This window comes from Nomascus leucogenys, chromosome 7b (assembly GCF_006542625.1).
Source record: "Nomascus leucogenys isolate Asia chromosome 7b, Asia_NLE_v1, whole genome shotgun sequence".
Classification (NCBI taxonomy): domain Eukaryota; kingdom Metazoa; phylum Chordata; class Mammalia; order Primates; family Hylobatidae; genus Nomascus; species Nomascus leucogenys.
In genome coordinates, this window is record NC_044387.1 from 61,619,992 (window position 1) to 61,644,759 (window position 24,768).

The 24,768-nt window shown below is 40.3% G+C and overlaps 1 protein-coding gene across 2 annotated transcripts in view; it reads right to left on the reverse strand.

The window, feature by feature from the left end:
* The window catches only part of TBC1D9 (TBC1 domain family member 9), a 134,680-nt gene that overhangs the window by 33,419 nt on the left and 76,493 nt on the right, over positions 1–24,768 (reverse strand). For both annotated transcript variants that reach the window (XM_003257743.3, XM_030816182.1), the window contains 9 exons: positions 24,216–24,477; positions 22,181–22,388; positions 15,762–15,968; positions 14,683–14,853; positions 13,965–14,115; positions 7,181–7,395; positions 4,877–4,994; positions 2,814–3,099; positions 2,384–2,513 (listed from right to left, as the gene is read on the reverse strand). In XM_003257743.3, the coding sequence (XP_003257791.1) occupies positions 2,384–2,513; positions 2,814–3,099; positions 4,877–4,994; positions 7,181–7,395; positions 13,965–14,115; positions 14,683–14,853; positions 15,762–15,968; positions 22,181–22,388; positions 24,216–24,477 (1,748 nt within the window). The remainder of the gene's footprint in view (positions 1–2,383; positions 2,514–2,813; positions 3,100–4,876; positions 4,995–7,180; positions 7,396–13,964; positions 14,116–14,682; positions 14,854–15,761; positions 15,969–22,180; positions 22,389–24,215; positions 24,478–24,768) is intronic.

Sequence of the window (24,768 nt, forward strand, 5' to 3'; positions counted from 1 at the left end):
AAATAGTTTTGGAGACAGTAAGGTGAAACATTCATTCTTTATCTATTATAATAGTGGAAACATAAATTGAGACATCCTTTATGGAAATTAGACAGTGTGTGCCAATAGCTTGATCATTCTTTTTTTAATCTAATTTTTTTAACCCAAAATTTTAATGTAAATTCATTTCTAGGATTCTAAGACAATAATCAGAGATGTGATATTTGGGTACAAGTTTATCTTAGAATGCTATATAATACTGAAAATTTGGAAGAAATTGAAGTAAATGTCTAACAAAAGGGAACTAGGTAAATAAATTTTGTTACCTCATTAAAGCAGAATACAATTTAGTAAAATCATGCCTTCAAATAATATTTAATATATAAGGGAATGCTCATGGTATACATAGAAAATGACAAAGCAGTATTTAGAAGGACCTTTTTTTTAAAGTGTATGTTGTAAGTATAAAAACATACTTAAGGGAAATGTAAAATACTTATTGGATACAGTTAATTTTTTTCTTCCAACTTCCCTACAATTTCTAAAATAAACATGTATTGCTTTTATCATTCTACAACAAAATATTTTGCTTTCAATATATATGGAGTTTCAGTGAAGATTTTAAAAAATAACTACCAGTCTTTCTCTTATTATGAGTTAAGGACACACATTTCTGAAAAGATTTCTATATTCATAGCAATTTTTTTTAAAAGCACTAAATTTTTTACTTTAAGAGAGACTTTCTGATCTCACTCCATTCCTCACTATTTGTCTCTTATCCACTTTGTTGCTAGCTGGAATACTGACAGTCGCCAATCAAAATCACAGAACACCTGTAGAGAGCATAGTGCGCTCAGCAGAATATTCACGCTTTCTCTTTCTTAGTGATCATTTCTATAAAAGTTTAGAGAATCAAGGATCAGGAAATGAAGAAACCATCAAGTGTTATGAGCACTTGGGGCCCCAGAAACAACCAGGTGCTAAGGGGGCAAGTGGCACTGTGGTTCCTTCACCCCAAAAAGCATATTAGTTCTGTTGTGAGATCGAGCAACAGATCAGGCTGATTCCAGGGTCATCATGGACAAGAAAGCATCCTCCCCCATCCAGGCCAAGCAATTTTAGAGGAATCCTAGGACTGTGGTCTACTCTGGGCTATACAGGCTATACTAAGTGTCTCAGACTATCTACTTCAAAGAAGCCCTAAGTACTTAGCATGGGAACAGAAAGCAAATTGATTTGTGAAGGTCAAACTCCCCATGCCTACTCTCAACAGCCCCTCCTTAATCTACAAAGAGTTGAATCTGAGCTGCTACTAGATCAGACTTCAGGATGTGAATGGTAAAGCGCTGGAGAGCCACAGCTTGTCTTGCCATGTGCTACTATGGTATTAGACCCATCAAGACATCCAGGCTCCATTCAGTGTCCATCTCTGGAGGCCAAAGCTGTCAGCTAGCACAGAACTACTTACTTCTGGCCAGTAGTTCTCACAATGTGGAAGGAAGCAGGTAAGCCTAGAGTCTCAATGTTTTTATTCCCTCTAAAACTCATGTTGAAAATTAATCCCCAACGCAACAGTGTTGGAAAGTGGGGTCTAATAGGAGGTATTTGGTGTGGAGTCCTAATTAGGGAAAAGGAGTCAGGCTGGCAAGACCCAGGGAAAGCAAAATAAATAAATATATAAATAAATAATCAAAACAGATAAGCTGTAAGTCTGCCCTTTTTCATGATCCAGGACACATAGCTCCCCTGTGCAAATAACTCATAATCTTCCTGTGCCCAGCTATCACCAGACCCTCGGCTGACAGAAAAATGCAAGTTAGCTCATTACAATCTCAGCGTTACCAGTACTGCACAAAGCCCTCTCCAGCACACAGCACAAGAACCATCCTATAAAATCCCCAGCAAGCCTTTGTCTCTTTGCAGTTAACTCCTCTCTTGCTAACTTGCCCATTGCATCCTTGCAATGTATTTTCATGCTTTCCTTAATAAATCTGCCTTTCTTTACAACTGTCTTGGTAAATTCTTCTTACCACCCTCCTGATAACAGCGTCAGATAGTTGCCAATCAGCTGCAACATTTAGGTCATGAAGACTCTGCCTTCACAAATGGATTAATGACACTATAAAAAGGTCTTATGAGCGTGGGTTCTCTCTTTTCTGCCAGTGAAGACGTGGTATTTCTCCCCTCTGGAGGACACCGCATGCAAAGTGCCATCTTGGAAGCAGAAAGGCCAGGCCCTAACCTGCCAATGCCTTGATTTGGGGCGTCCCAAAGTCTAGAACTGAGAAATAAATATCTGTTCTTTGCCCAGTCTGTGGTATTCTGTTACAGCAGCACAAAACAGGCAGCAGTGGAAGTGTGGAATGCATGCTTAAGCCCTGCTCAGCCAGGAAACAAGACCTACCTCGTAGGAAGTTCTGATGAGTCTAAAGATGTCTACCTCAGGGTAAGGTTCCACGTCATCACTGAGCAAGGAGTGGAGGTGAGGAATGGGAGGCAGCGTGCTGTCTTTATTGGTCACACTGTCTAAATACCTGGAAGAAGAATGCATCAGAAGTCACAGGAGAAGAAACTGGAATCCTCCCATTATAATTCTCCAATCATTTTCTGCAAGTTCTACATTTTAAAACAAAGGACTAGAGTTTCTTTAAAGATGGAAAGTGAGAAAGAAATTCTGTTAATTTCTAAAGAAAAAGCATATGAAAATAAATCCTCAGCCACAGGAAAAGGCAGGCATTACGATCACCATCAAATCAGTTAAGACTCACGAAATGAAGAGAAAGCATGAGGAAGAAAACCAGAGGTGGTTTTCAAAGTTAGGCTTAGTACAATACCTTCCCAAAACGGTCATGGCCTCCCCATCATCCTTGCAGTTCAACAGTTTGTCCACATTTGCATCCAGCACAGCTAGGGCCAACTGGAATATCACTTTAATTCCTTCATAGAAGAAACAATCAACAACCACAACTGCACTCTCAAAAGGCATCACACTGAGAAATAGTGTGAGGAACCAAGATAGGGAGATGGTGGAAATCACGCCCAGGTCTTGCATGCAGTCGTACAGCTGTGGGACGTAGTCTCGTGCTAGCTCCTCAAAGACACCTTGGTCCACCAGTGCACCTGTGGCAGCGATGTACACAAAAAGGCGCAGCTTAGCCAACTACACAGTGTAACTAAAGAATCCATTCAAACAACTTGACTGCTAGCACAGGACTCTGTTCCTTTCTGCTAACTGTTCTGCTGTGACTGTTACTAGACCAAGGTGTCAACACAGCTCAGTCACCAGATTAGTTCTGGCTGCATCTTCTCTTTCTGGGCTCTTCCTGTCCTGTTTTCCCTTCCAAAAAAGAACAATCACGTGACAATTATAAGGGTTGTTGAGAAAGCCAGTTTATAAGGTTTTCATGACATACAATTAGTTATTTTGTTGGCAACATAATGTTTGGTTTGGCATGAAATGTACATCCAAGTACAGTCATGCATCACTTAACAATGCAGACATGTTCTGAGAAATGGGTTGTCAGGCAAATCTGTCATGTGAACATCTTTGAGAGTACTCACACAAACCTAGACAGTAGAGCCTTACTACACACCTAGGCTATATGGTACAGCCTATTGCTCCTAGGCTCCAAACCTGTATAGCACGTTACTGTACTAAATACTGCAGGCAACTATAACATAATGATAAATAGTTGTGTATCAAAACATAGAAATGATACAGTAAATATACAGTATTATAATCTAATGGGACATCTGTTGTATATGCAGTCCTTCATCAGCCAGAACATCAACACATGACTACAGTTCCAAATGTACATCTAAGCAGCTTAGCTGGCAAACTCTTATTAATTAAAAAAGATAATAATGATCCCAGCACTTTGGGAGGCCGAGGCAGGCAGATCACCTGAGGTGAGGAGTTTGAGACCAGCCTGGCTAACATGGTGAAACCCTATGTCTACTGAAAATACAAAAATTAGCCAGGCGTGGTGGTGGGAGTCTGTATAGTCCCAGCTACTCGGAGACTGAGGCAGGAGAATCACTTGAACCTGGGAGGTGGAGGTTGCAGTGAGCCAAATTCACGCCACTGTACTCCAATCTGGGCAACAAAGTGAGATGGTCTCAAAAAAAAAAAAAAAAAAAATCACACTTCTGGATGCATGGTGCCTACATATTAATCATTTTTTAAAACAATTACTTTTTTAAAAAACTTAAAAGCATTCCTGTTGTACACATTCATGATCAACTTAAGGACATTTTTGATAATATTTTCAATAATCAAATTCATGTGCAAATGTTTAGAAATATAGAAAGAATGCAAGTGAGAAGCATAAACAATATACTGTACTACCCTAGCAATGAAAAGCTTGTCCTGCTAAAATGAATCACTGATATTTCAGAGAATTACAAGGAGTAACAGCAATAATTTAAATCCTCAAAACAGGTGTTTGCTTTGCAATAAAACCAGTCCTGAAAAATACCTTAGAAACCTAGCTTTCAATAAACCTCTATATTCTATTTTTCCACCCCAGATAGCCTTTTTTTGGCAATACCTCTATATTTCATAGGTTCCCATCCTCTTTATTAACTTTTTTAATCAAATCTCTTTGTGTTGATGGTGCACATACCTGGTGTAGCTCTCACATGTCAGAGTGACACACACATCAAATATTTTCTAAATTTCTGGAGCAGGGAATGTGTATAGTCCCTTAAATTCCATGGGGCTCCTTTGTATACAACCTATATTTATTCAACCTCTCTCATTTCCATTTTGAAAAACTGGAGTAGTCTGAAACTCTTTTGGCTTATGGTGACCAGAAATAGTGTTCCGGCTGGTACCTCTCTAAAAGCATCTTCTTGATGAGACATAGGTTGAAATGTTAAATGCATCTCCACTTACCCACAACTCTGGTGTTGTAGTAATCTGGGAGCATGCGCTCACACAAAGCCACAAGCAGCCAGAAAGCTTCCTCCTCTTTGGCATAAAGCAGCAGCACTGAAGTGACAATATTCATGGCCTAAAAAAGTGAAAGAGGATGTCATCAAATACAGTTTAAAATATAAGCAATTCTGTTAGCATATTAAAATTACTCAGTTATTCTCACAAGGGCTGGCAAACCTTTTCTGTGAAAGGCCAGATAAACATGTTTAGGCTTTGGAGGCTATACACGTCGTCTCTGTCACATATTCTTCTGAGTTTTGTTTTATGACCCTTTAAAAACATAAAAACCTGAGTCCTTGAACCAGTAAGTGTGCGGGGTCTTCCTTAACACCAATATTCACCAGACAGAGCCCTGAACTCATACTGGCAAACCCCTATTCCAAAAATTTGCCCAAAGGCTATTTCACAAAGCTTTTAACCTGCTAAAATCTCTCAGTGTTCTTAATCCTTAATTCAGTGAGGTAAACATTTCCTTTGAACTTTCCATAATGGTTTCTATAATCAGGTACACATGGCTCCAGGCTCTCCTCAGAGAATAATGAAACCTCTCAGACTTGGAGTCCTCACCCAACATTTCCATCTGGAGAGAGATGGTAGTGATAACTGAGAGTGATTTAAATTCTAAAGTAACTGTACTTTATTAAAAGATATTATCAGATACCTCATAACCACTCTAGACTCAACTACTTTAATAGTCTTCTTAATTAAAAAGAGGAAGATCAAAAGGTAAATATGAACTTTATTATATTAGAGGCCAACTACCTCCTGTACTTCTTTTGATCTCCTAGAAACCAGTAACTGTTCATCAGGCTTCTACAATGTAATTTCAAAAAAGGTATTTTGGTTTAATAGGCTCCTTTTTGTAAGTCTTACTCATTATGTTCCCAAGTGACATCATCATGGAAATTCCACTTGAGAATTAACCTGCTGATCCTAGTACATGATGATGGTCCCTGCCAGTTCCTTCGTCATTCAGTGGAGATAGGTTTTTTTAGGGGTCTACCTTGTAACAGGCTCTGGACTGGGTATTGGAGGATGGGGGACACAGTGGTGATATCTTGCAGGTCCTAAATGCTAGTGTTAGATAAAACAAAGATGAAAAGGTTAACTAGTCTATGTGGGGGGTTATTTAAATTGAAAGTTATAAAAAGGTAAAATAATGCAGTAGAGGACACTAACGTGTGCATGTACATGCACTTGTGTGTTGAAGTAGGAGTTCAGCCTCTTTTAGCTTTTGCTGGATGGTCAGGGAAGGCCTCTACGATGATATAGCCTTTGATTCTTTTTTTTTTTAATTTGAGACGGAGTCTTGCTCTGTCGCCCAGGCTGGAGTGCAGTGGTGCGATCTCGGCTCATTGCAAGCTCCGCCTCCCAGGTTCAGGCCATTCTCCTGCCTCAGCCTCCCGAGTAGCTGGGACTACAGGCACTCGCCACCACGCCCGGCTAATTTTTTGTATTTTTAGTAGAGATGGTGTTTCACCGTGTTAGCCAGGATGATCTCAATCTCCTGACCTCATGATCCTCCCGCCTCAGCCTCCCAAAGTGTTGGGATTACGGGCATGAGCCACCGTGCCTGGCCGATAAAGCCTTTGATTCTAAGGTCACGTTATTTTGGAGCTTCCCAAATTTTGGCATCTATACCAGTATAAGAGATGACTTTTGTTGGTATGTAGGCAATTTTTCTTAATACTAAGTTAAGCACTTATTTTAATGTGTATTAAGACATAACCCTAGCATATAAAAGCTCTATTCAAGGACATTATTACTTAAGAGGATGCAAAGTAGGAACACTGTGGCAAACCACAGTGACAGGCCCAGTGCTCAGGACGCTCTCTCTTACTCCAGGGTGGGATGAGGGTTGAGGCAGACAGTGATCAGAAGGATCTTCTCCAGGTCACCTAGCTAGACAGTGGTGAATCCAGGAAGATCTCCTCCACTCAGTGCAGCGCTTCTCAACCCAGGATGATTCTGCCTTTTAGACATTTGGCAATGTCTAGAGATATTTTTGGTTGTTACAACTGGGGATTTTCTACCAGCCATCTAGTGGTAGGGGCCAGGGATGTTACTAAACATCCTACAAAGCACAGAACAGCCCATACAACAAAGAATTAACCAGTCCAGAGTGTCAATAGTGCCAAGGTTGAGAGGCCCTGGTGAAGTGATAGTTCCGTTAACCATAAACCTTCCTTCCCACTGTTTGCTGCCAAATGAATAGAAATTTTATTTTATTTTTTTTTAACAAAAACCACCTGTGACATTTACCTGGCAATACCCTATGTTGGGATTTCGAAAAGCATAAGCTGTTAAGACTCTCCTTAGTGCAGCAATGCCCATTTCATTCTGAAAAGCTGGGTGTTCTGGAAGGGAGCGGTGTAAATCCCTCTCAATCTCCTCCGTGGCGAGATTATACTTCCCCATGGACTTCTCCACTAGGTCTTCATAGTACCCAGGATGTGTGGCCTTCTCATTGATGGCACCTGAGATATATCCAACAGATACAATATAAAAAATGTGAGAGCTCCGCCTTTTGGTTTGAAACTACAGCTTATGATTGAACCACTTTACTTTCCTACCTCTCAAAGGAAACTTGCAAAAGAAGGTGAAATCACAGATGTGGTATGTTGCAATCATGGCTAGACTGATGAATTTGCCTGTGGCCTCCTTCCCTCTTTCAGCTCCACAGTAGGCTGGCTACTTAAAAACTTTCCTAAGGTAGAGGTTCCCAAGCTACAAAACCATGCTCCGAGGAACTCCCACAGACAGTCCTGAAGGGCTGCTTAGAAGCACAGGTGGGGAGGACATCATAACAAGCCAGGCTGAGGCTTCACCCTCTCATCACTCTCTTCAACCCCAGCAGCTTTGCTTTTATTTTATTGTGGTTTTCATTAAGATTTCACTTGAAAAAGGAGGTTCTGTCTCTCAAAATAAGTCTGAAAACTGCCTGCTAACGTGTTAGCTCTGAAGGGTTTAATAGCCATATTGAGGAGAAGGTGGAGATACTTGGTGGAGTTTTTCAAATTGCAGAGTGGTAAGAGTATTCCTAGCAGTGGTGAGTCATCATTATTGATGGAAGTTCCTCAGGTGGTGGGCATGGGGATGGAGAGTTATACTGAGAATCATCCAATTGAGATACTTACACTTTAGGATTCTTCAAGACAGAAAAACCCTATATGCAAGTATCTACCTCTCAATCTAAATTTTAATTACATTACTGTTGGGAAGACTGAATATTCACATGCAGAAGAATGAAAATGAACCCTTTTTTTATACCATGTACCAAAATTAATGCAAAATGGATTAAAGTTTTAACACAATTCCTGAAACCATAAAACTAGTAGAAAAAAATACAGAAAGAAAATGCTTCTTGACACTGATACGGCAATTATTTTTTGGATGTGACACCAATAGCACGGGCAGCAAAAGCAAAAATCAGACAAGTGGGATGGCATCAAACTAAAAAGCTCTGCACAGCAAAGGAAGCAATCAAAAAGCAACTTAATGGAAGAAAATATCTGCAAACCATATGTCTGATAAGGGGTCAAAATACAAAATATATAATGAACTCACAGAACTCAATAGTCTAAACCAAACAACCTGATTTTAACATGGGCAAAGGAAATGAATAGACAGTTCTCAAAAGAAGGTATACAAATCACCAACAGGTGTATTTAAAGGTGCTCAACATCACTAATCATCACGGAAATGCAAATCAAAACTACAATGAAATACCACCTCATACCTGTCAGAGTGGCTATGATAAAAAAGACAAAAGATAACAAGTGTCAGCAAGGATGTGGAGAAAAGGGAACCCTTGTACACTGTTGGTAAATTGCTACAGCCATTATAGAAAACAGTATAGAGATTCCTTAAACTAAAAATAGAGCTACCTTATGATCCAGTAATCCCACTCTAAGCATATATCCAAAAGAAGTGAAATCAGTATCCTGAAGAAATATCTGCACTCCTATGTTTATTGCAGCATTTTCACAATAGCCAAGATATAGAAACAATCTAAATACCCATTAAGAGATGAATGGATAAAGAAAATGGGGCATATATACAAAATGGGATATTATATTCAGCCTATAAGAGGGGAAGTCCTGTCATTTTTGATAACATGGTTGAACCTGGAGGACATTATGCTAAGTGAAATAAGCCAGGCACAGAAAGACAAGTAATACATGTTCTCAGTTATATGTGGAATCTAATATAGTCAAACTCATAGAAACAGAATAGAATGGTGATTACCAGGAGCTAAGGAAGGGGGAAAATGGAGAGATGTTGGTCAAAGGGTATAGAGCTTCAGTTATAAGACATGAAAATGTTCTGAAGATCTAACATAATACTGTATTGTATACTTGAAATTTGCTAAGAGGGTAGATCTTAAGTGTTCTCTCACCAAACTCTCCCCACCAAAAAAAAAAAAAAGAAAAGAAAAAAAGACAAAAAGAAAAAACATGGTAACAATGTGAGATAATAGATACGTTAAACTAGCTCGATTACAGTAATCATTTCACAATGTATATGAAATCATCAAATTAATACACCTTAAATACATACAATTTTTATTTGTCAATTATACCTCAACAATGCATGAATGTGTTCATGAAGGCTGCAGGATACAAGATCAATACACAAAATCTATAGGCTAGCAATGAATAATCTGAAAATGAGAGTAAGAAAATAATTCCCTTTACTATAGCATCAAAAATAATAAAATATTTCGGAATAAATATAACAAAACACATGTAAGAGTTGCACACTGCAAACTACAAAATATTGCTAGAAGAAATTGACCAAGACTTAAATAAAAGACATCCTGTGTTTATGGGTTGGAAGACTTAATGTTGTTACGATAGAAAAACTCCCAAATTGATCTACAGATTCAACACAACACCTATCAAAATCCCAGCTGTCCTTTTTGCAAAAATTGGCTAGCTGGTCCTAAAATTCATATGCAACTTCAAGAGACTCAAAAAAGAACAAGAAAATTGGAGGACTCACACTTCCCAATTTTAAAACTTATTGCAAAGCTACAGTAAGCAAGACAGTGCAGTACTGGCATAAAGACAGACATACAGATCAATGGACTAGATTTAAGAGTCCAGAAATAAATCCTAACATTTAAGTTCTATTAATTTTTAACAAGGGTGCTAAGACAATTCAATGGGGGAAAGAATAGTATTTTCAACAAATGGTGCTGGGACAACGAGATATCCATACGGAAAAGAATGAATTAGACCGTCACCTTCATCTCACACCACATAAAAAATTAACTCAAGGCCAGGCGCAGTGGCTTGCGCCTGTAATCTCAGCACTTTGGGAGGCCAAGGCAGGTGTATCACGACGAAGTCAGGAGTTCGAGACCAGCCTGATGAACATGGTGAAACCCTGTCTCTACTAAAAATACAAAAATTAGCCAGGCGTGGTGGTGCACACCTGTAATCTCAGCTACTCAGGAGGCTGAGGCAGGAAAATCGCTTGAACCCAGGAGGTGGAGGTTTCAGTGAGCCAAGATCATGCCATTGCACTCCAGCCTGGGCGACAGAGTGAGACTCAGTCTCCAGAAAAAAAAAAAAAAATTAACTCAAAATGACCTAACTATAAAAGCTAAAACTATAAACTCTTAGAAGAAAGCATAGGTGTAAATCTTCATGTCATGAGAGCAGAGTGACAAAGGAAAAATAGACAAATTGTATTTCATTAAAATTAATTTTTTTGTGTGCTTCGAAGGATACCATCAAGACAGTGAAGACAATGCACAGAATGGGAGCATTTTTAGAAAAAATCTGATAATGAACTTGTATCTCAAATATGTTTAAAAACTTTTACAACTCAATAATTAAAAGACAACCCAATTAAGAGCAGGCAAAGGATCTGAGTACATATTTCTACAAAGAAGATATAGAAGTGGTAAGTGTATGAAAAAATGCTCAACATCATTATCCTTCAGGAGAATGCAAATCAAAATAATGTTTAACCTTAAACATTAGTTAAACATAGTTACCATACGAACCAGAAATTCCACTTCATTCATACATTCAAGAGAATTAGAAGCAGGTGTCCATACAAAAACCTGTATTTAAAAAAATTTTAAACTTTCTAATTTTCTAAATTTTAAATATGTATTTTATTTTTTGAGAGCGGGTCTTGCTGAGTCACCCAAACAGGGGTGCAGAGGTCTGATCACGGCTCACTGCAGCCTCAACCTCCCAGGCTCAAGCGATCCTCCCATCTCAGATTCTTGAGTAGCTGGGACTACATGTGCATGCCACCACACCCAGCTAGTTAAAAAAAAATTTTTTTTTTTTGTAGAGATGGGGTCTCACTATGTTGCCTGGGTTGGTCTCAAACTCCTGGGCTCAAGTGATCCTCCCCGCCTTGGCCTCCCAAAGTGCTGGGATTACAGGCATGAGCCACTGTGCCCAGCCCACACAAAAACATGTAGATGAACATTCATAGCAGCATTATTCATAGGAACCAAAAAGTAGAAACAACCTAAATGTTTATCAACTGAAAAACGAATGAACAGAGTGTAGTATGTCCATACAATGATATAATATTTGGCCATAAAAAGGAATGTAATGCTGATACATGCTACGACATGGTGGAACCTTGAACACAGTATGCTACGTGAAAGAAGCCAGTCACAAAAAACTACATATTGTATGCTCCCATTTATACAAAATGTCTAGCAACAGAAAGTAGTCTGGTGGTTGTCTGGGGCTGGGAGGGGGCTTGAGGGGAATGGAACTACCAGTCTGTATTTCCAAACAGTTTATATCTATTTTCCAAATTGATAAAAGGTACGGGGTATTTTGGGGGGATGAAAAATGTTCTATCATTGTGATCACTGCACAATTCTGTGAATATACTGAAAAAAAAAAACCACTGAATTGTACACCTTAACTGGTAAGTTGTGAATTATATCTCAATAAAGATATCACAAAAAATATATAAATGATATATATATTGACAGGGTAAACGCTCACATTTCATAATTCAGAAGAGTGGAGCCCCGAGACCCCTGGACTGGCCAAGGCCTTGTCTCTGATGGTCACTGAGAGAGCTGGCCTCACCACTCACGCTTGCCCTGGAAAAGCCAACCCGGCTGACAGGGACATAACGCTGGCTTTTGCTCTGGGAGACGTACTGTGATTTCTTGTCATCTGACCTGCATTTCATTTCAGTGGGTACAGAGTTCAGGTCATGATGCCGTCACCCTAAGGGTCACAGGAAGCAGGTGAGACCCAAGTTGGGCTCTGGCCTGGAGCTGTGCTCTCTTCATGATAGGCTGGCCCTCAGGAGAACCCCATTCCTGGATGTGGAAATATGGGCTCAGTTATCACCCCAACAGAGGGCCGTGTGGAGACACTCTGTGGTCTCACATGGTCCATCTGCCGTTAAAGGAAACACTGGGTCTAACTCTCAACATTATCTCTGAGATAGGGCTGTGTACTATTGTAGTATATACTAGTTTCCCGGTACTCATTTTGAGTTTCGTTTTCACTTAAAATGCAGCTATAAATAACTTCTAATTTGAACAAGGAGGATGAAAATGGAACTCTGTTTACTCTGTCAGTGATCTGAATCTGGTTGTCAAGGTGACTAGTTCACTAAACACAGGGAAGACAAGAAAAGACTGGATGGTAATGATCTTCTTGGGTTTGAATTATAATTAGAGATGAGTTGACTCAAATTTAGGTTTCTAAATGAGGAGCTATGGCTGGTCCACTTAGGGAAAATGAGGCCAGGCACAGTGGCTCATGACTATCATCCCAGCACCTTGGGAGGCTGAGGTAGGAGGATTGATTGAGCCTACAAGTTTGAGACCAGCCTGGGCAACACAGCAAGACACGTATCTCTACAAAAAGAAAGAAGGAAAGAAAAATGAAAAATAAGACATGTATTAAATAAATATAGAACTAGTTTTACACGAAATAGACAAAACCAATTATTTTTCAGGATTATATGTCCCTGTTTCTGAGACATTTATACATCTCATTATGGGCATTTACATCTACTTTTACAAAGAGCTACAGGTTTTTTTAAAGGCTTTCCTGTGAGTCTGGTAATTATTACTTTTAATATCACTTTTTAAGAATAAAAGCTTTTGATAATAGCATTTGTGTCAGACCATCTTAGGTTCAAATAAAAGTATTCACATAAGCCTATTTAGAATGATTATATTTCAGGATTCAATCCAGATAGAACAACTGATTTACATGTGAAAGTAAAGTTGGTGAAACTAAGGAGTGCTCTGTGTCTGAGATATTAAAGATCCCCGGGATACACTCAGTGCTTTCGGATGGGAGGAAGCAGTGTGAGCTTAGCCTGAAGGATCTCTGGTTTCTGTAGCAGGGCTCAAAGATCTGATGTGACAGAATGATGGACAGGCACAAGAGCCAGGTCTGTGGACCAGTAAAGATGGATGCCTCTTCACCACTGGTCCATGGACGTGTCACCTTCTGTCCTTCCTGGCATCTCTGGCTTGAAGTACAAGGTATGATCTGAGTAAGATTTATTTCCAGTGCAGACTCTGGCCTCATCTTTACGGTTCCAGTGATTACCAAAGACTTCAGGAGGTGGCAAAAATCAAACACCTGGGCCTTTTTATTCCTCCTATTTCTTTCCTCCCAATTCCCCACCTGATGACTGCTCTAAGGATGTGTCACACTTAAACATTCTCAATGAAGTTGAGTAGCTGGGCAAGGAAAAATGAACTACTGAAGTCACAAAGTATTCTGTTCCTTTTACTTCAGGTTCTCTTTTATTCCTAAATAGCCTGACTGAAGAAACGGAAGTACTTATAAAGACTCGAAGGATGGTGGATTCAACATTTGGTCTGCTTCCTATGGGTCCTATAGTTTTCCAAAGGGAACAATCATTGAGGGACTTCAATACTCTGGTGAGGAAACATGATGTAGCTTTCAACTGGGGGATGCATATTTGAAAGAACCCCTGAGGCATGACTGAAGGCACAGGGAAGCCCTGGCGTGGAGTCCCACAGACTTTGACGCCAGCACTCCCAGCCCAGCGGCCGTACCTGACAGCAGCAGCCAGAGCTCCCCACGCATGCTCTCCGGGATGCCCTTCAACACCAGCTCCCGCGTTTTCTCTGTGCGGTACATGCAGACCCCTTGCCCATACTCAGCAAAGTGAATCTTCCAGGCTTGCTCTTTCAGAAACTCTTTGGCCTGAAAGGGATAATGAAACATTACGACATCCAAAGTACCCTGAGGATGGTAAGAGAAGAGTGATGGAAGGTCAGAACATGTTCCCTGCTGAACGGAGTGACAATTCCAGAAAGAAGTCATGAGAAAAAGGAACTCAGATTTTCTGGAGTTCTTCTCCAATTTTATACATCTATCATGGCCTACAGCTCTGCCATGAAGCTTTTGGGCCCAGAGTCAGAATCCTACTTACCTGAGATTGTATTTATGGTTTTATGTCTACACCCCCAAGTGAAAGTAAGTTAATGATGTTTAAATATGGGCTGAGAAATCAGGTATTTATTTTGTTGGTTTAACTTAAGCAAGAGTTAAAAACAAAACAAGACCAAAAGAAGTCACCTGTACCCTCTATAACTCATCTCCTTCCATGAGGCCACTGTGGAAGTTATAACATATTTAGACAAAAATCTGCTTAACTTATAGGAAAATCTCCATTTACATAGGCATGTGTGAATTTACTTATAGTAAAAAATATTGTTAATGGCATTGTTCAAATCTACAAAGTTTCAGTGAAAAGTGAGAGGCACCCACTAATTTCGGGTTGAACTCCTCGGGAGACCGCCGCCGATACATGGTCATCAAGGTCTGTGTAGCTGTGGGGACGCTGTTGCCATTTAGGTTAAACTGGCGCTCTCCATCAGCATCAGAGCTCGTGCTTCTCTGGGGGCTGGAGGAGACAAGGCTGCTGGGTCGAGAGTACACCTGTCAATACAGAGAGGAACAAGACATTGGGAGGACACGGGCAATAGAACCTACTTCTCTTCAGTGTCTTCTGTATGGTTATCAAAAGCTACATCATTTTTTTCCCATGGTGTTTCTTGCTATGCGAAGAAACATGAGAAAAGCAGCAAGCCATCATTTTGGCAGGGATCAGACAGGTGGCTGGGTCCCAGGCCGCAGCACTTCATTGCTCACAACAGGTTTCCGAATCTTCATGTTTTAGATGCATATTTGCAACAAAGTGCTTGGCCATTTGTTTCTCTGATTTGCATGTATGCAAAGCATGTCATGGTTGAATCAGCAGCTATGGCTGCCTCATCACCCCATTGAGTTTCTGGTGCCTCAAAAATGCCCACATAAGCTTGGAGCAGGTGAACGGAGACAGGGATGTTATGTGTGAGCTTACCACCTTCAAAACATGTTTTATCTGCCAGTAACTTCCTCTAACCATTCAGCTAGTCACCTATCTTTTCAGGCCTCCAGTTTTCTTGAATGTTGGTCCAGGGAAGAATTCCACAGGGACCCAATATGTATTCTATCATAATAAAAATCATCATAATGATTTGTATTTCAGGTTTGAGACATTATTTAGTGACCTCTGTACCGTTCTCAACAATGTCACTATATGGACCCGAGTCACTTACTATGCAACTAGAACAGATTACTTAAGAATTTCTTCAACTATAAAATAAAAGTGTTATTCCAGGTGATCTATAAGGTTCCTTTCTAAATCTATGACCCCAAATACTAAGTCCTTGAGATATTGCTGAGATATTGCTCTGGGCATCAGATGCAAAGCTTGAAGATCAAACAAAATGGGCAAGGAAGTGAACACACTTGGGCACAGGAACAGGATAAACCAAAAATACTTTCAGGTGTCTCCCACAGACCTCATCATCTGAACTGTTGTAACTTCCTGCAAACTCCTTGTCAGAATATATTTTGGAAGTAGTCTGTTGCAGGAAATCTGAGATCCTCTGCACTAGAAAGTCTCTATCTTTCAAGTTGGCAAATAGGAAGGTCATCCTGTTTCGGGTGCTGATGGATAAGGGACTGGGGAGCACACTGGAGCTGTCTGCCTTTTCCACAATTGTCACCTGAAAAGAAGTGGGAAACAAAGAGCATTATTTTCCAAGAATTACCCAACAGCAGCCTATGAGCAGCATTAAAGGAGGAAGGCGGCACTTTCATTATTCTGTAGGAACCACCTATATTTTATTGAGGCAAAACTGAGACTCTTTGACTCTGTTCCAGTAAAATAAAACCGCTCAAAACAATCAAACTGGAGCTTATACTAGAAACTGGAATTGTCTTGCTGGTTTTTCCAAATCAGTGGTTCAAAACTGGGACTTTCTTCCTCTCAGAAGACATCTGGCAACATCTGGAGGCATTTTGGGTTGTCACAGTGGAGGGATACTACTGGCATCTGGTAGTAGAGTCCAGGGATGCTGCTAAACATCCTATGGCACACAGGACAGCCCCTCCATCCCACTCCACCCCAATGAAAGCCCATCCCAAAATGTCAATAGCTCCAAGGTTGAGAAACCTTGCTATCAAGGAATTATTTGATTTTCATTAAAATTTCATGGAGCTATAAGAGAGAGGGCTCCTAGCTGCTTCATCAGCCATAAGAGACAGAAAACAAACCATGATCTGGTTCCTTGTACCAAGCTTAATGTTGGAATGGTTTTCAAAACACCACCAATCCTTCAAATGTTTCTTTTAGACTCCAGGGCTTTTCATCCTTCACCTTCTATCACTACAAAGTTTTAAAGGTTCTATTCCGAACAGACATGTAAAGAATGTAAACAGCTTAATTGCAACACTATCTGAACTACCAGACTGTGTGTGTGTGTGCATGCACACGTGTGTGTGCCGAGGCCTACCACATGGGGGAAATTTAGCTCTAAACTGAAGACATATATGGGTGATTTATAATAGAATTTTCATCAACTAGAAACTAGGATAAACGCATTAAAACTTTTCTCTTTAGCACATTAGAAAACAAATCTCAAGGCAAGCACTAGAAAAATGGTTTATTTGCAGCAGCTCTGACAATATACTGAAAGCTAAGATCTTTTTTCCCTTCTTCATTTCTACCTGCAAGCAGTCTAGACAGGTTAAACTTTAAGTTGTTAATTAGCATTTTCATGTGAAATATATTTCCTCCAAAGCACAACTTAGAAATGTTTTCCCTACTGAAGACTAAGTAACCTATTGAAGTTGTCTAAAAACTCTTGCATACCTAAAAAAATAGGTCTGCCTGGGGTCCATCAAGGGAAAAAGTGTAGCATCTGACTGCTGTTTTCAGAATATATGTGTTAGAATATATATAAGATTCTTTTAATATCTATATTAAATATATGTGTTAATATATGACATATACATTATATATTAAACATACATTATAGAATATTAAAAATATATATTTATATATATTAAAGGAATCTTCTGAGACACCTGAAGTTGTACATAAGAATTTTCTTTCTAATGCAATAAATGCTAGATAACAAAGGGAAATACCTCCTTTTCATGAAAAGAATTTTCCCATAACATTTAAGGCATGTATTAAAGAATACTTATTTTTTAAAATCCACAAAAGCCCCTTTTCTCACATCAAATTTTTACTGGCTCTTTTGGTCATGAGGTGTCTGGGATAAATGGAAAACGCCGTGGAGATGAAAGGTTACATTATGTGTCTAAAATGCAGTTAGCTATGTGGATCTTGATAAAGTCAAAGTGAAAAATTCCTTCCTCTAGCTGGAGCATGTATACAGAAACAAGAAAGCTCCCACATAAAACATATAAATGCTCAGACGGCTTATAAAATGTTTCTCACTGATAAATGAGTTCTAGCAGAACTCTATCACATAAGCTCCCCGCCACCAGGAAAGGAGAACAATTATATTAGAGTCTGCTACAATATAACGAGACATATTTTCATGACCAATTTGAGTTATAAAAGAGACTGCAACTTAATCAAGTCTTGGTGTTTAATATGAAACACTGGAAAGTAATTTACGAATGAAAAAAAAGGCTAGGCACGTGGCTCACGCCTGTAATCCCAGCACTTTGGGAGGCCTAAGCAGTCAGATCACTTGAGCTCAGGAGTTCAAGACCAGCCTGGCCAACATGATGAAACCCCATCTCTACTAAAAATGCAAAAATTAGCTGTGTGTGGTGGCGCACACCCATAATTCTAGCTACTCAGGTGGCTGAGGCAGGACAATCACTTGATCCCAGGAGGTGGAAGAGGAGGCTGCAGTGAACCAAGAATGTGCCACCGCACTCCAGCTTGGATGACTGTGTGAGAGACCCTGTATCGAAAAAAAAAAAAAATTCCTTCTCTTGCTGGCTTAATAATTTCTTCAAAATCTGTAGCAACATGATCCTGGATAAATGCTTAACATCTGTTGACTGGGTCTACCTTAAGTCAATATGTAGAATGTATGTTAAAAACCTCCAGTCAATATTTCAGCTTATTTATTTAAACAAATTAAGTGAAACAACAATTCTTGGTCTATACAATCTTAAAAGTGGGCATTCCGTGTAGGATGTAATGTTCCCAGGGATGTCAAGCAGCCTGACTCAGTTATGAAAGGTACCCAGCTCACGTGGAGGGCACCCTCCATTCAGACCCCACATGGATGGTGGAGGTGCCCCCATTGCTCTTCTGACATTATTGTTACCTAAAGGTAATAAAAATTACATTAAGTCTTTTGCTTCTTCCATTAGTTGGGGTGGGGCTCTACCATTAATACTTCACAGAGTCATCAGTTCAAAGAAAAGGCACTGCCGTCTCACTAAGTGCTTCTTTAAAGCTGCGCCTTCCAACCACAACAAGCTTGATTTCTAAATGCTACCTCTGCAGACTGCCTCTCTTCTGATTCACCCCAAAATATAGTCATATTTATTATTATCTATGCTCTACTAGAGAAAACTAGCAAGCAGAAGAGAGGTTGAGAATATTAATCACCATTCTCTCAATTCCTCCAAGATCTCAACAGTGTATTCTAAATCGCACTAAAATGTAAACAGAGCTAGCTGGCTCTAACACCCGGGAGGTGGAGACCAGAAGGACCAGCAGGACAGCAGATGTCTTGATAGCAGCTTCCAGACCCTCTCTGCTCCTCATTTCCCTCTGGATAAACTGAGAGTGATGACTCATTCAGGTCATAAATAGCACATTCATGGTATTCTGAATCCCAGAATTGGTTTCCCTAGCTGGTACAGGTAATGCTGCTTTACTACATTTGAGTAGCACTTGATGAAGAAAATTACATTCAGATTTGGTGAAGAAAATTATGTTTAGTAACATCCTATAGCAAAAACTACTAAGAAGGTAAATTTGGTGGAAAAACTTACAAAATACATTTCACAGTCAAATGTAAAACTGTTACATTATTCCTGTCAGAATTTACCCACAACATATCTTGGCCTTAAAATGTGTTATAACTACAATTAGTTGACTCTATGACAAGGAGAGCTAGATTTGTCAGTTGCCTAACATTTTTCATTCTTTTTGATTCACAGTTCGACTTCTGTTTGCAATTTATAACTTAAAGAAAATTATACATGTATTTGAGAGAAAACTAGAAGCAACAGAAAGGTCCAACCATAGGTAACTGAATGAATAAATTATGTATATACTTCATGGAATAAACTGCAGGATTTAAAATTTAATTGTGATATGGATGTGATGGTGTATGCCTGTAATCTCAGCTACTCATGGGACTAAAGCAGGAGGCTCATTTGAGCCTAGGAGTTCATGTCTACTCTGTGCAATAGACCAAGGCCCCTATCTCTTAAAAAAAAATTACGTTGTAGAAAAATATATATATATATCTATATTTTTAAATCTTTTATTTTTTAGAGATAAGGTCTTGCTCTGTCACCCAAGCTGGAGTGCAGTGGTTCGATCATAGCTCACTGTGATCTCAAACTCCTGGGCTCAAGTGATCCTCCCACTTTAGCCTCCCAAGTAGCTAGGACTACAGGAGCACATCACCATCCCCAGCTAATTTTTTATTTTTTTTGAGACGGAGCGCTCTGTCACCCAGGCTGGAGTGCAGTGGCGCGATCTCAGCTCACTGCAAGCTCCGCCTCCCGGGTTCACGCCATTCTCCTGCCTCAGCCTCTCCGAGTAGCTGGGACTACAGGCGCCCGCCACCATGCCCGGCTAATTTTTTGTATTTTTAGTAGAGATGGGGTTTCACTGTGGTCTCGATCTCCTGACCTCGTGATCCACCCGCCTCAGCCTCCCAAAGTGCTGGGATTACAAGCGTGAGCCACCGCGCCCGGCCCCCAGCTAATTTTTTTAAATTTTTAATTTTTTGGAGAGATGGGGCCTTGCTATGTTGCCTAGGCTGGTCTTTGAACTCCTGGCCTCAAGCAATCCTCCTGCCCCGGCTTCCCAAAGTTCTGGGATTACAGGTGTGAGCCACCATACCTGGCCTATAGAAGAATATTTAATGATTTGAAGGACACTTTAAGATATACTCAATGTTAAAGGAAATAAGTAAAAATAAAAATTCCCTATAAAGTGTTTTACATCTAAATTATATAAATGACATATACACAGCAATGCAGAGAAAAAACTAGAAAGCTGTACAATAGAATGTTAACAGTAGTCCTCTCTGAACAGTGGAACTAGGGGGGACTTTTCTCTTTATTTGTCTGTACTTTTACAAATTCTGGGATAAAGATATATTACTCTTAAAACAAGAAAAGAAGAAACTATGCCTAATTAAAAAAAGAAAAAGAAAAAGAAGGCAGAGAGAAACCTGAATCCTTTGCTAAAGGGATGTTAGCAAGGGGACAATCCTGATCAAATACCCAAAGCCTCTGGCCACCTTAGCTTCTAGAAAGGACCAGGGTAGGTTGGAAGAGTTCAGGTTAGAAACTGCAGGGCTGCTGGCCCCTGCATTGCGCTTTCTCTGACATCCTAACCTGGGGTCTTTGTCAACTCCAAGCCTCAAGGCAAAGCTTCCAGACAAGTACCAGAGTAAGCTATCATCCTGGAGTTAGGATGGAACCCACCTCCACCCCAGAACGATAATAATGTTTCTTAGACTTTACTGTGCATAAGAATTGGCCTGTAAATTTATTAAAACAGAGATCTAAAACTTGCAGAGATACAGATTCAGAAGATCTGGGATGGACTCAGGAATCTACCATTGTGAGCAGCAGCATGATGGTTCTAACACAGGAAATCAGCGGAGCAGAGCTGAACAAACACGTGGCTTTCTCACTCACAACCTAGACTGTCTCCTTTAGACCAGGGTGCCCTCAGACCGTGAGCCAGGTACAATAAACACGTTTCCTAGTTTCTGTATTTGATGCTTTGACATCTTGGGGGCCTTGCTGACCCTGGAGGGATTACCCTTCCCAGGGCTAGCCAATTTCTAGAAAATTGCTTTCAAAGCAAATCAACCAATCTGCAGCCCACACCTCAACCACTTCCTTTATTGAATGCTCATACTCAAGACTACTATTTCCCTGCCCTTTTTAACCCAGGGACAACTAGGGATGACCCCTATTCCCCAGAGCCCACCAAAATTGTTCCAACTATCCAAGCCTAAGCCTGTTTACTCGGTGTAGCCCATTTCTTCCCTTGAAATCACATAAAGGATCTTGCCCACATTTTCTTTCCCTCCTGCCTCCTCTGACCATGGTGCTTCCACATGTGGCCCAGCACATAGTGTGGCATGCCCTTGCCTCTCAGGATCTGTGCATAAAACAAGCTATTTCAATAGCACTCATCCCCTGATTGCTGGCCTTGTCAAGCTGAATTGTAATAAAACCTACATTTAGGCCGGGCACAGTGGCTCATGTCTGTAATCCCAGCACTTTGGGAGGCCAAGGTGGGTGGATCACCTGAGGCCAGGAGTTTGAGGCCAGCCTGCCCAACATGGTGAAACTCCGTCTGTCCTAAAAATACAAAAATTAGTTAGTTACTCAGGAGGCTGAGGCAGGAGAATCGCTTGAACCTGGGGGGTGGAGGTTGCAGTGAGCTGAGATCATGCCACTGCACTCCAGTCTGGGTGACAGAGTGAGACTGTCTCTAATAATATAAAATAAAAACAAAACCTACATTAAAAAACCCCATGCAGCTTCTGGAAGAGGAGATCTCACAGGTCCCAGAGTCACAGCAGTGACAACAAATGAAAGAGTGCAGGTGCCACCAAAGACACATGAACATTCACCTCTGTCAAAAGCCAACCAATTGTTGGTAAAAGAATTATTCCTGGTTCACCCACAGAAGTATTGCAAATGAAACTTAAAATATCAATTTTTATCAGATACTTACCTCACGGAGCGGGATAATGAGGCTACATAAGTTCTCCTCCTTGCTGGTAAAACAGATGTAATTTGTGGACACAAACATCTGCCCCAAAATGTGCATTTTGTTAAATGGAGTCCAGAGGGTGCAGTCTGTGTGGCCATCTAATTTTTCATCTTTGGGCAGCCGGAAAAGTGCACGGTATCTCTCACTCTTTGCCCTGGCATCAAGATCACTGGAAAGCAATAATTATAATTCACATAAGAAAAATGTTTCCACACCTTCTAAATTATGCAGCAGCAGAAGATCCCCCAACCCATTTTTCCCCTCCTCAATCTTGCTAGACTCATCCCCCGCTTCTCAGCTTTCTTTATATTGAAGTTAACCCCAAGCTAATGACCCAAAAGCATAATAAAATTATCTTACTATATTTCAGTCCCTTGCATAGTCACTTACAATCAATGTCTGTAAATGTTCAAGAAACATAGCAAAAATATGCCTGAACAGGAAACTCCTCCTCTTTCTAAAGAAATGCAATACACTGTAAAGAGGTCACTGCATTTACTTTTATCCAAGCCACTTTAGTGGGGGCCTTATCTTTTAAGACCTAATGAGAATGCAAACCAGCCACATGAATCCACTGGGCCTCAGTGTCTACCCCAAATCGACAACAAAACTGCAGGAAATGACACAGAAACAACTCACCTTGGGCAACTATGGCTTCTGACCTTAGTTGGGTCTTCGGTTAACTACTATCTTTTCTCTAATGAGTTCTTTGTTTTTGCTCATCATGTCAGTTGTTTAAACCTCTCCCCTCAAGCTTCTACCTGACATCAGCCTCTTGATGGTCTAGTTTCTGACTTCATAGAACAAAGGGCCATGATGCAGAAGCTCCCTCCAATTCCTTCCCTTCTGTCTCCAAAGTCACCTCCATCCTCACCTACTCTTGCTTCCTCTCCATTCCAAAGGAAGAGGTATTATATCAGGACACACAAGCATCCTTTCCATGCTTTCTCTGCAAAATATCACTTTTTAAATTATCAATTTTCTTACAACTTTATGTCCCTTCCTGTCCCCACACCTACCCTCACCAAAATACTCTTCCCATCTGCCTCCTTCATTTGATACTATGTCCAAATCTTTTTCATTCTTAAAAAAAAAAAAGCAATCCTCCCCTCCTTTACCACTGAATTTCTTGAAAATGAAGTCTGTATTTGCCTAGTTCCCTTTCCTTGTCTTTTATTTTTTATTTGATCCACTGCAGTAGCAGCATCTGTCTTACACTGCTCTTTTGAACATGTCTCAAATCACCAAGGACATCTTAATTACAAAGACCTCTGGTCAGATTTCAACTACCAAATGCACATCAATGATTTCCAATTTTGTATATCTTACTGGACTGATCTCTAATTAGATGAGCTACAGGCACCTCAATTCAACATAATCAAAACTGAGCTATCGTATCCCTTGGACATGCTCTTCCTTCTCTCATTCCCTGTGTTGATGAAGGATAATTCCAGGTACATGGGGCATCAACTTTCCATCACCCTCTCTCTAGCTCTGCTCTCACATTCAGATGTTGAGTCTTCTCTGCAGCCTCTCCTCATCCCATGCCCTGCCACCTACTAGCCATGTGACAAAGTTACTTCTCTCTGTGTTTTCCCTTGTGTTTCCCCCATCGTCATCTTCCCTCTGCCTGAAAAATCCAGGCATGGATATGTAGCTGCACAGGTAACTTCTATCACCTCTTCAGAGCCCAGCTCAAAGCAGCCTCCACTGAGAGGCCTTTCTTACCCACTCTTCCCCATCTGGGCTGAGGCTACCACTCCCCATGTGTGCACCCACAGCACTGTGTTCACAAGACCAGAAGAGTGCCTGCTGCCTTGTGTTGGAGCAGGTCATGTCTGTCTCACTTTCTGAACTGGTAGCACCTCAGCTAGTCTTTTTTAGTTTTGTATCTACACACAGAAGAGTGTTCAGAACCCTTGAAGATGGTCAGAAAAGGTTACACTGAATAAATGAATGAGTGAGTTTCTCATTTCTAAAGGTCTCTATCACCCACCGTTTTAGAGCAGACACTTTTTTAGGAGATTTCCTTTTGAGTTTGGGCAGGGATCTATCTTGTTCAAATCCCTCATTGTCTAACAGTTGCCTCATGGCTATGTTGGCAAGCTGCTCCATTAACTTGAAGGTCTCGTTGATGTTGAGGAATACAGAGAAGAAATGCTCACTGGACCGTGTGCTCACTTTGATCACATCAGGCAGAAGCAGGGTGGCATTCTTCTCGAGCTGAGTGATGTCTACCCACCGGATGACCAGTTTTGCTGAGCACAAGGAACAAGCCTGGGTCAACATCTGATTCCTGAAAACTCTTTCAAGATATTGCAATCTCACAACCCTACTTCCCCATCCCACTTAACTCCTTTGAGTTTATAAAACCATATTTGTTTTGCTTGTTCATTTTAAGAGGTAAATCTGGGCCATGTGAATTCTGAGGTCAGAATTATAGATTTAATCCATGTCTACTGAATTAATTACACCTTTAGTGAATCTTTATTACTTAGTGACCATTTTGAACTGAAAAATAATTAAATTCACTTCAGTAGTAAAAAAAA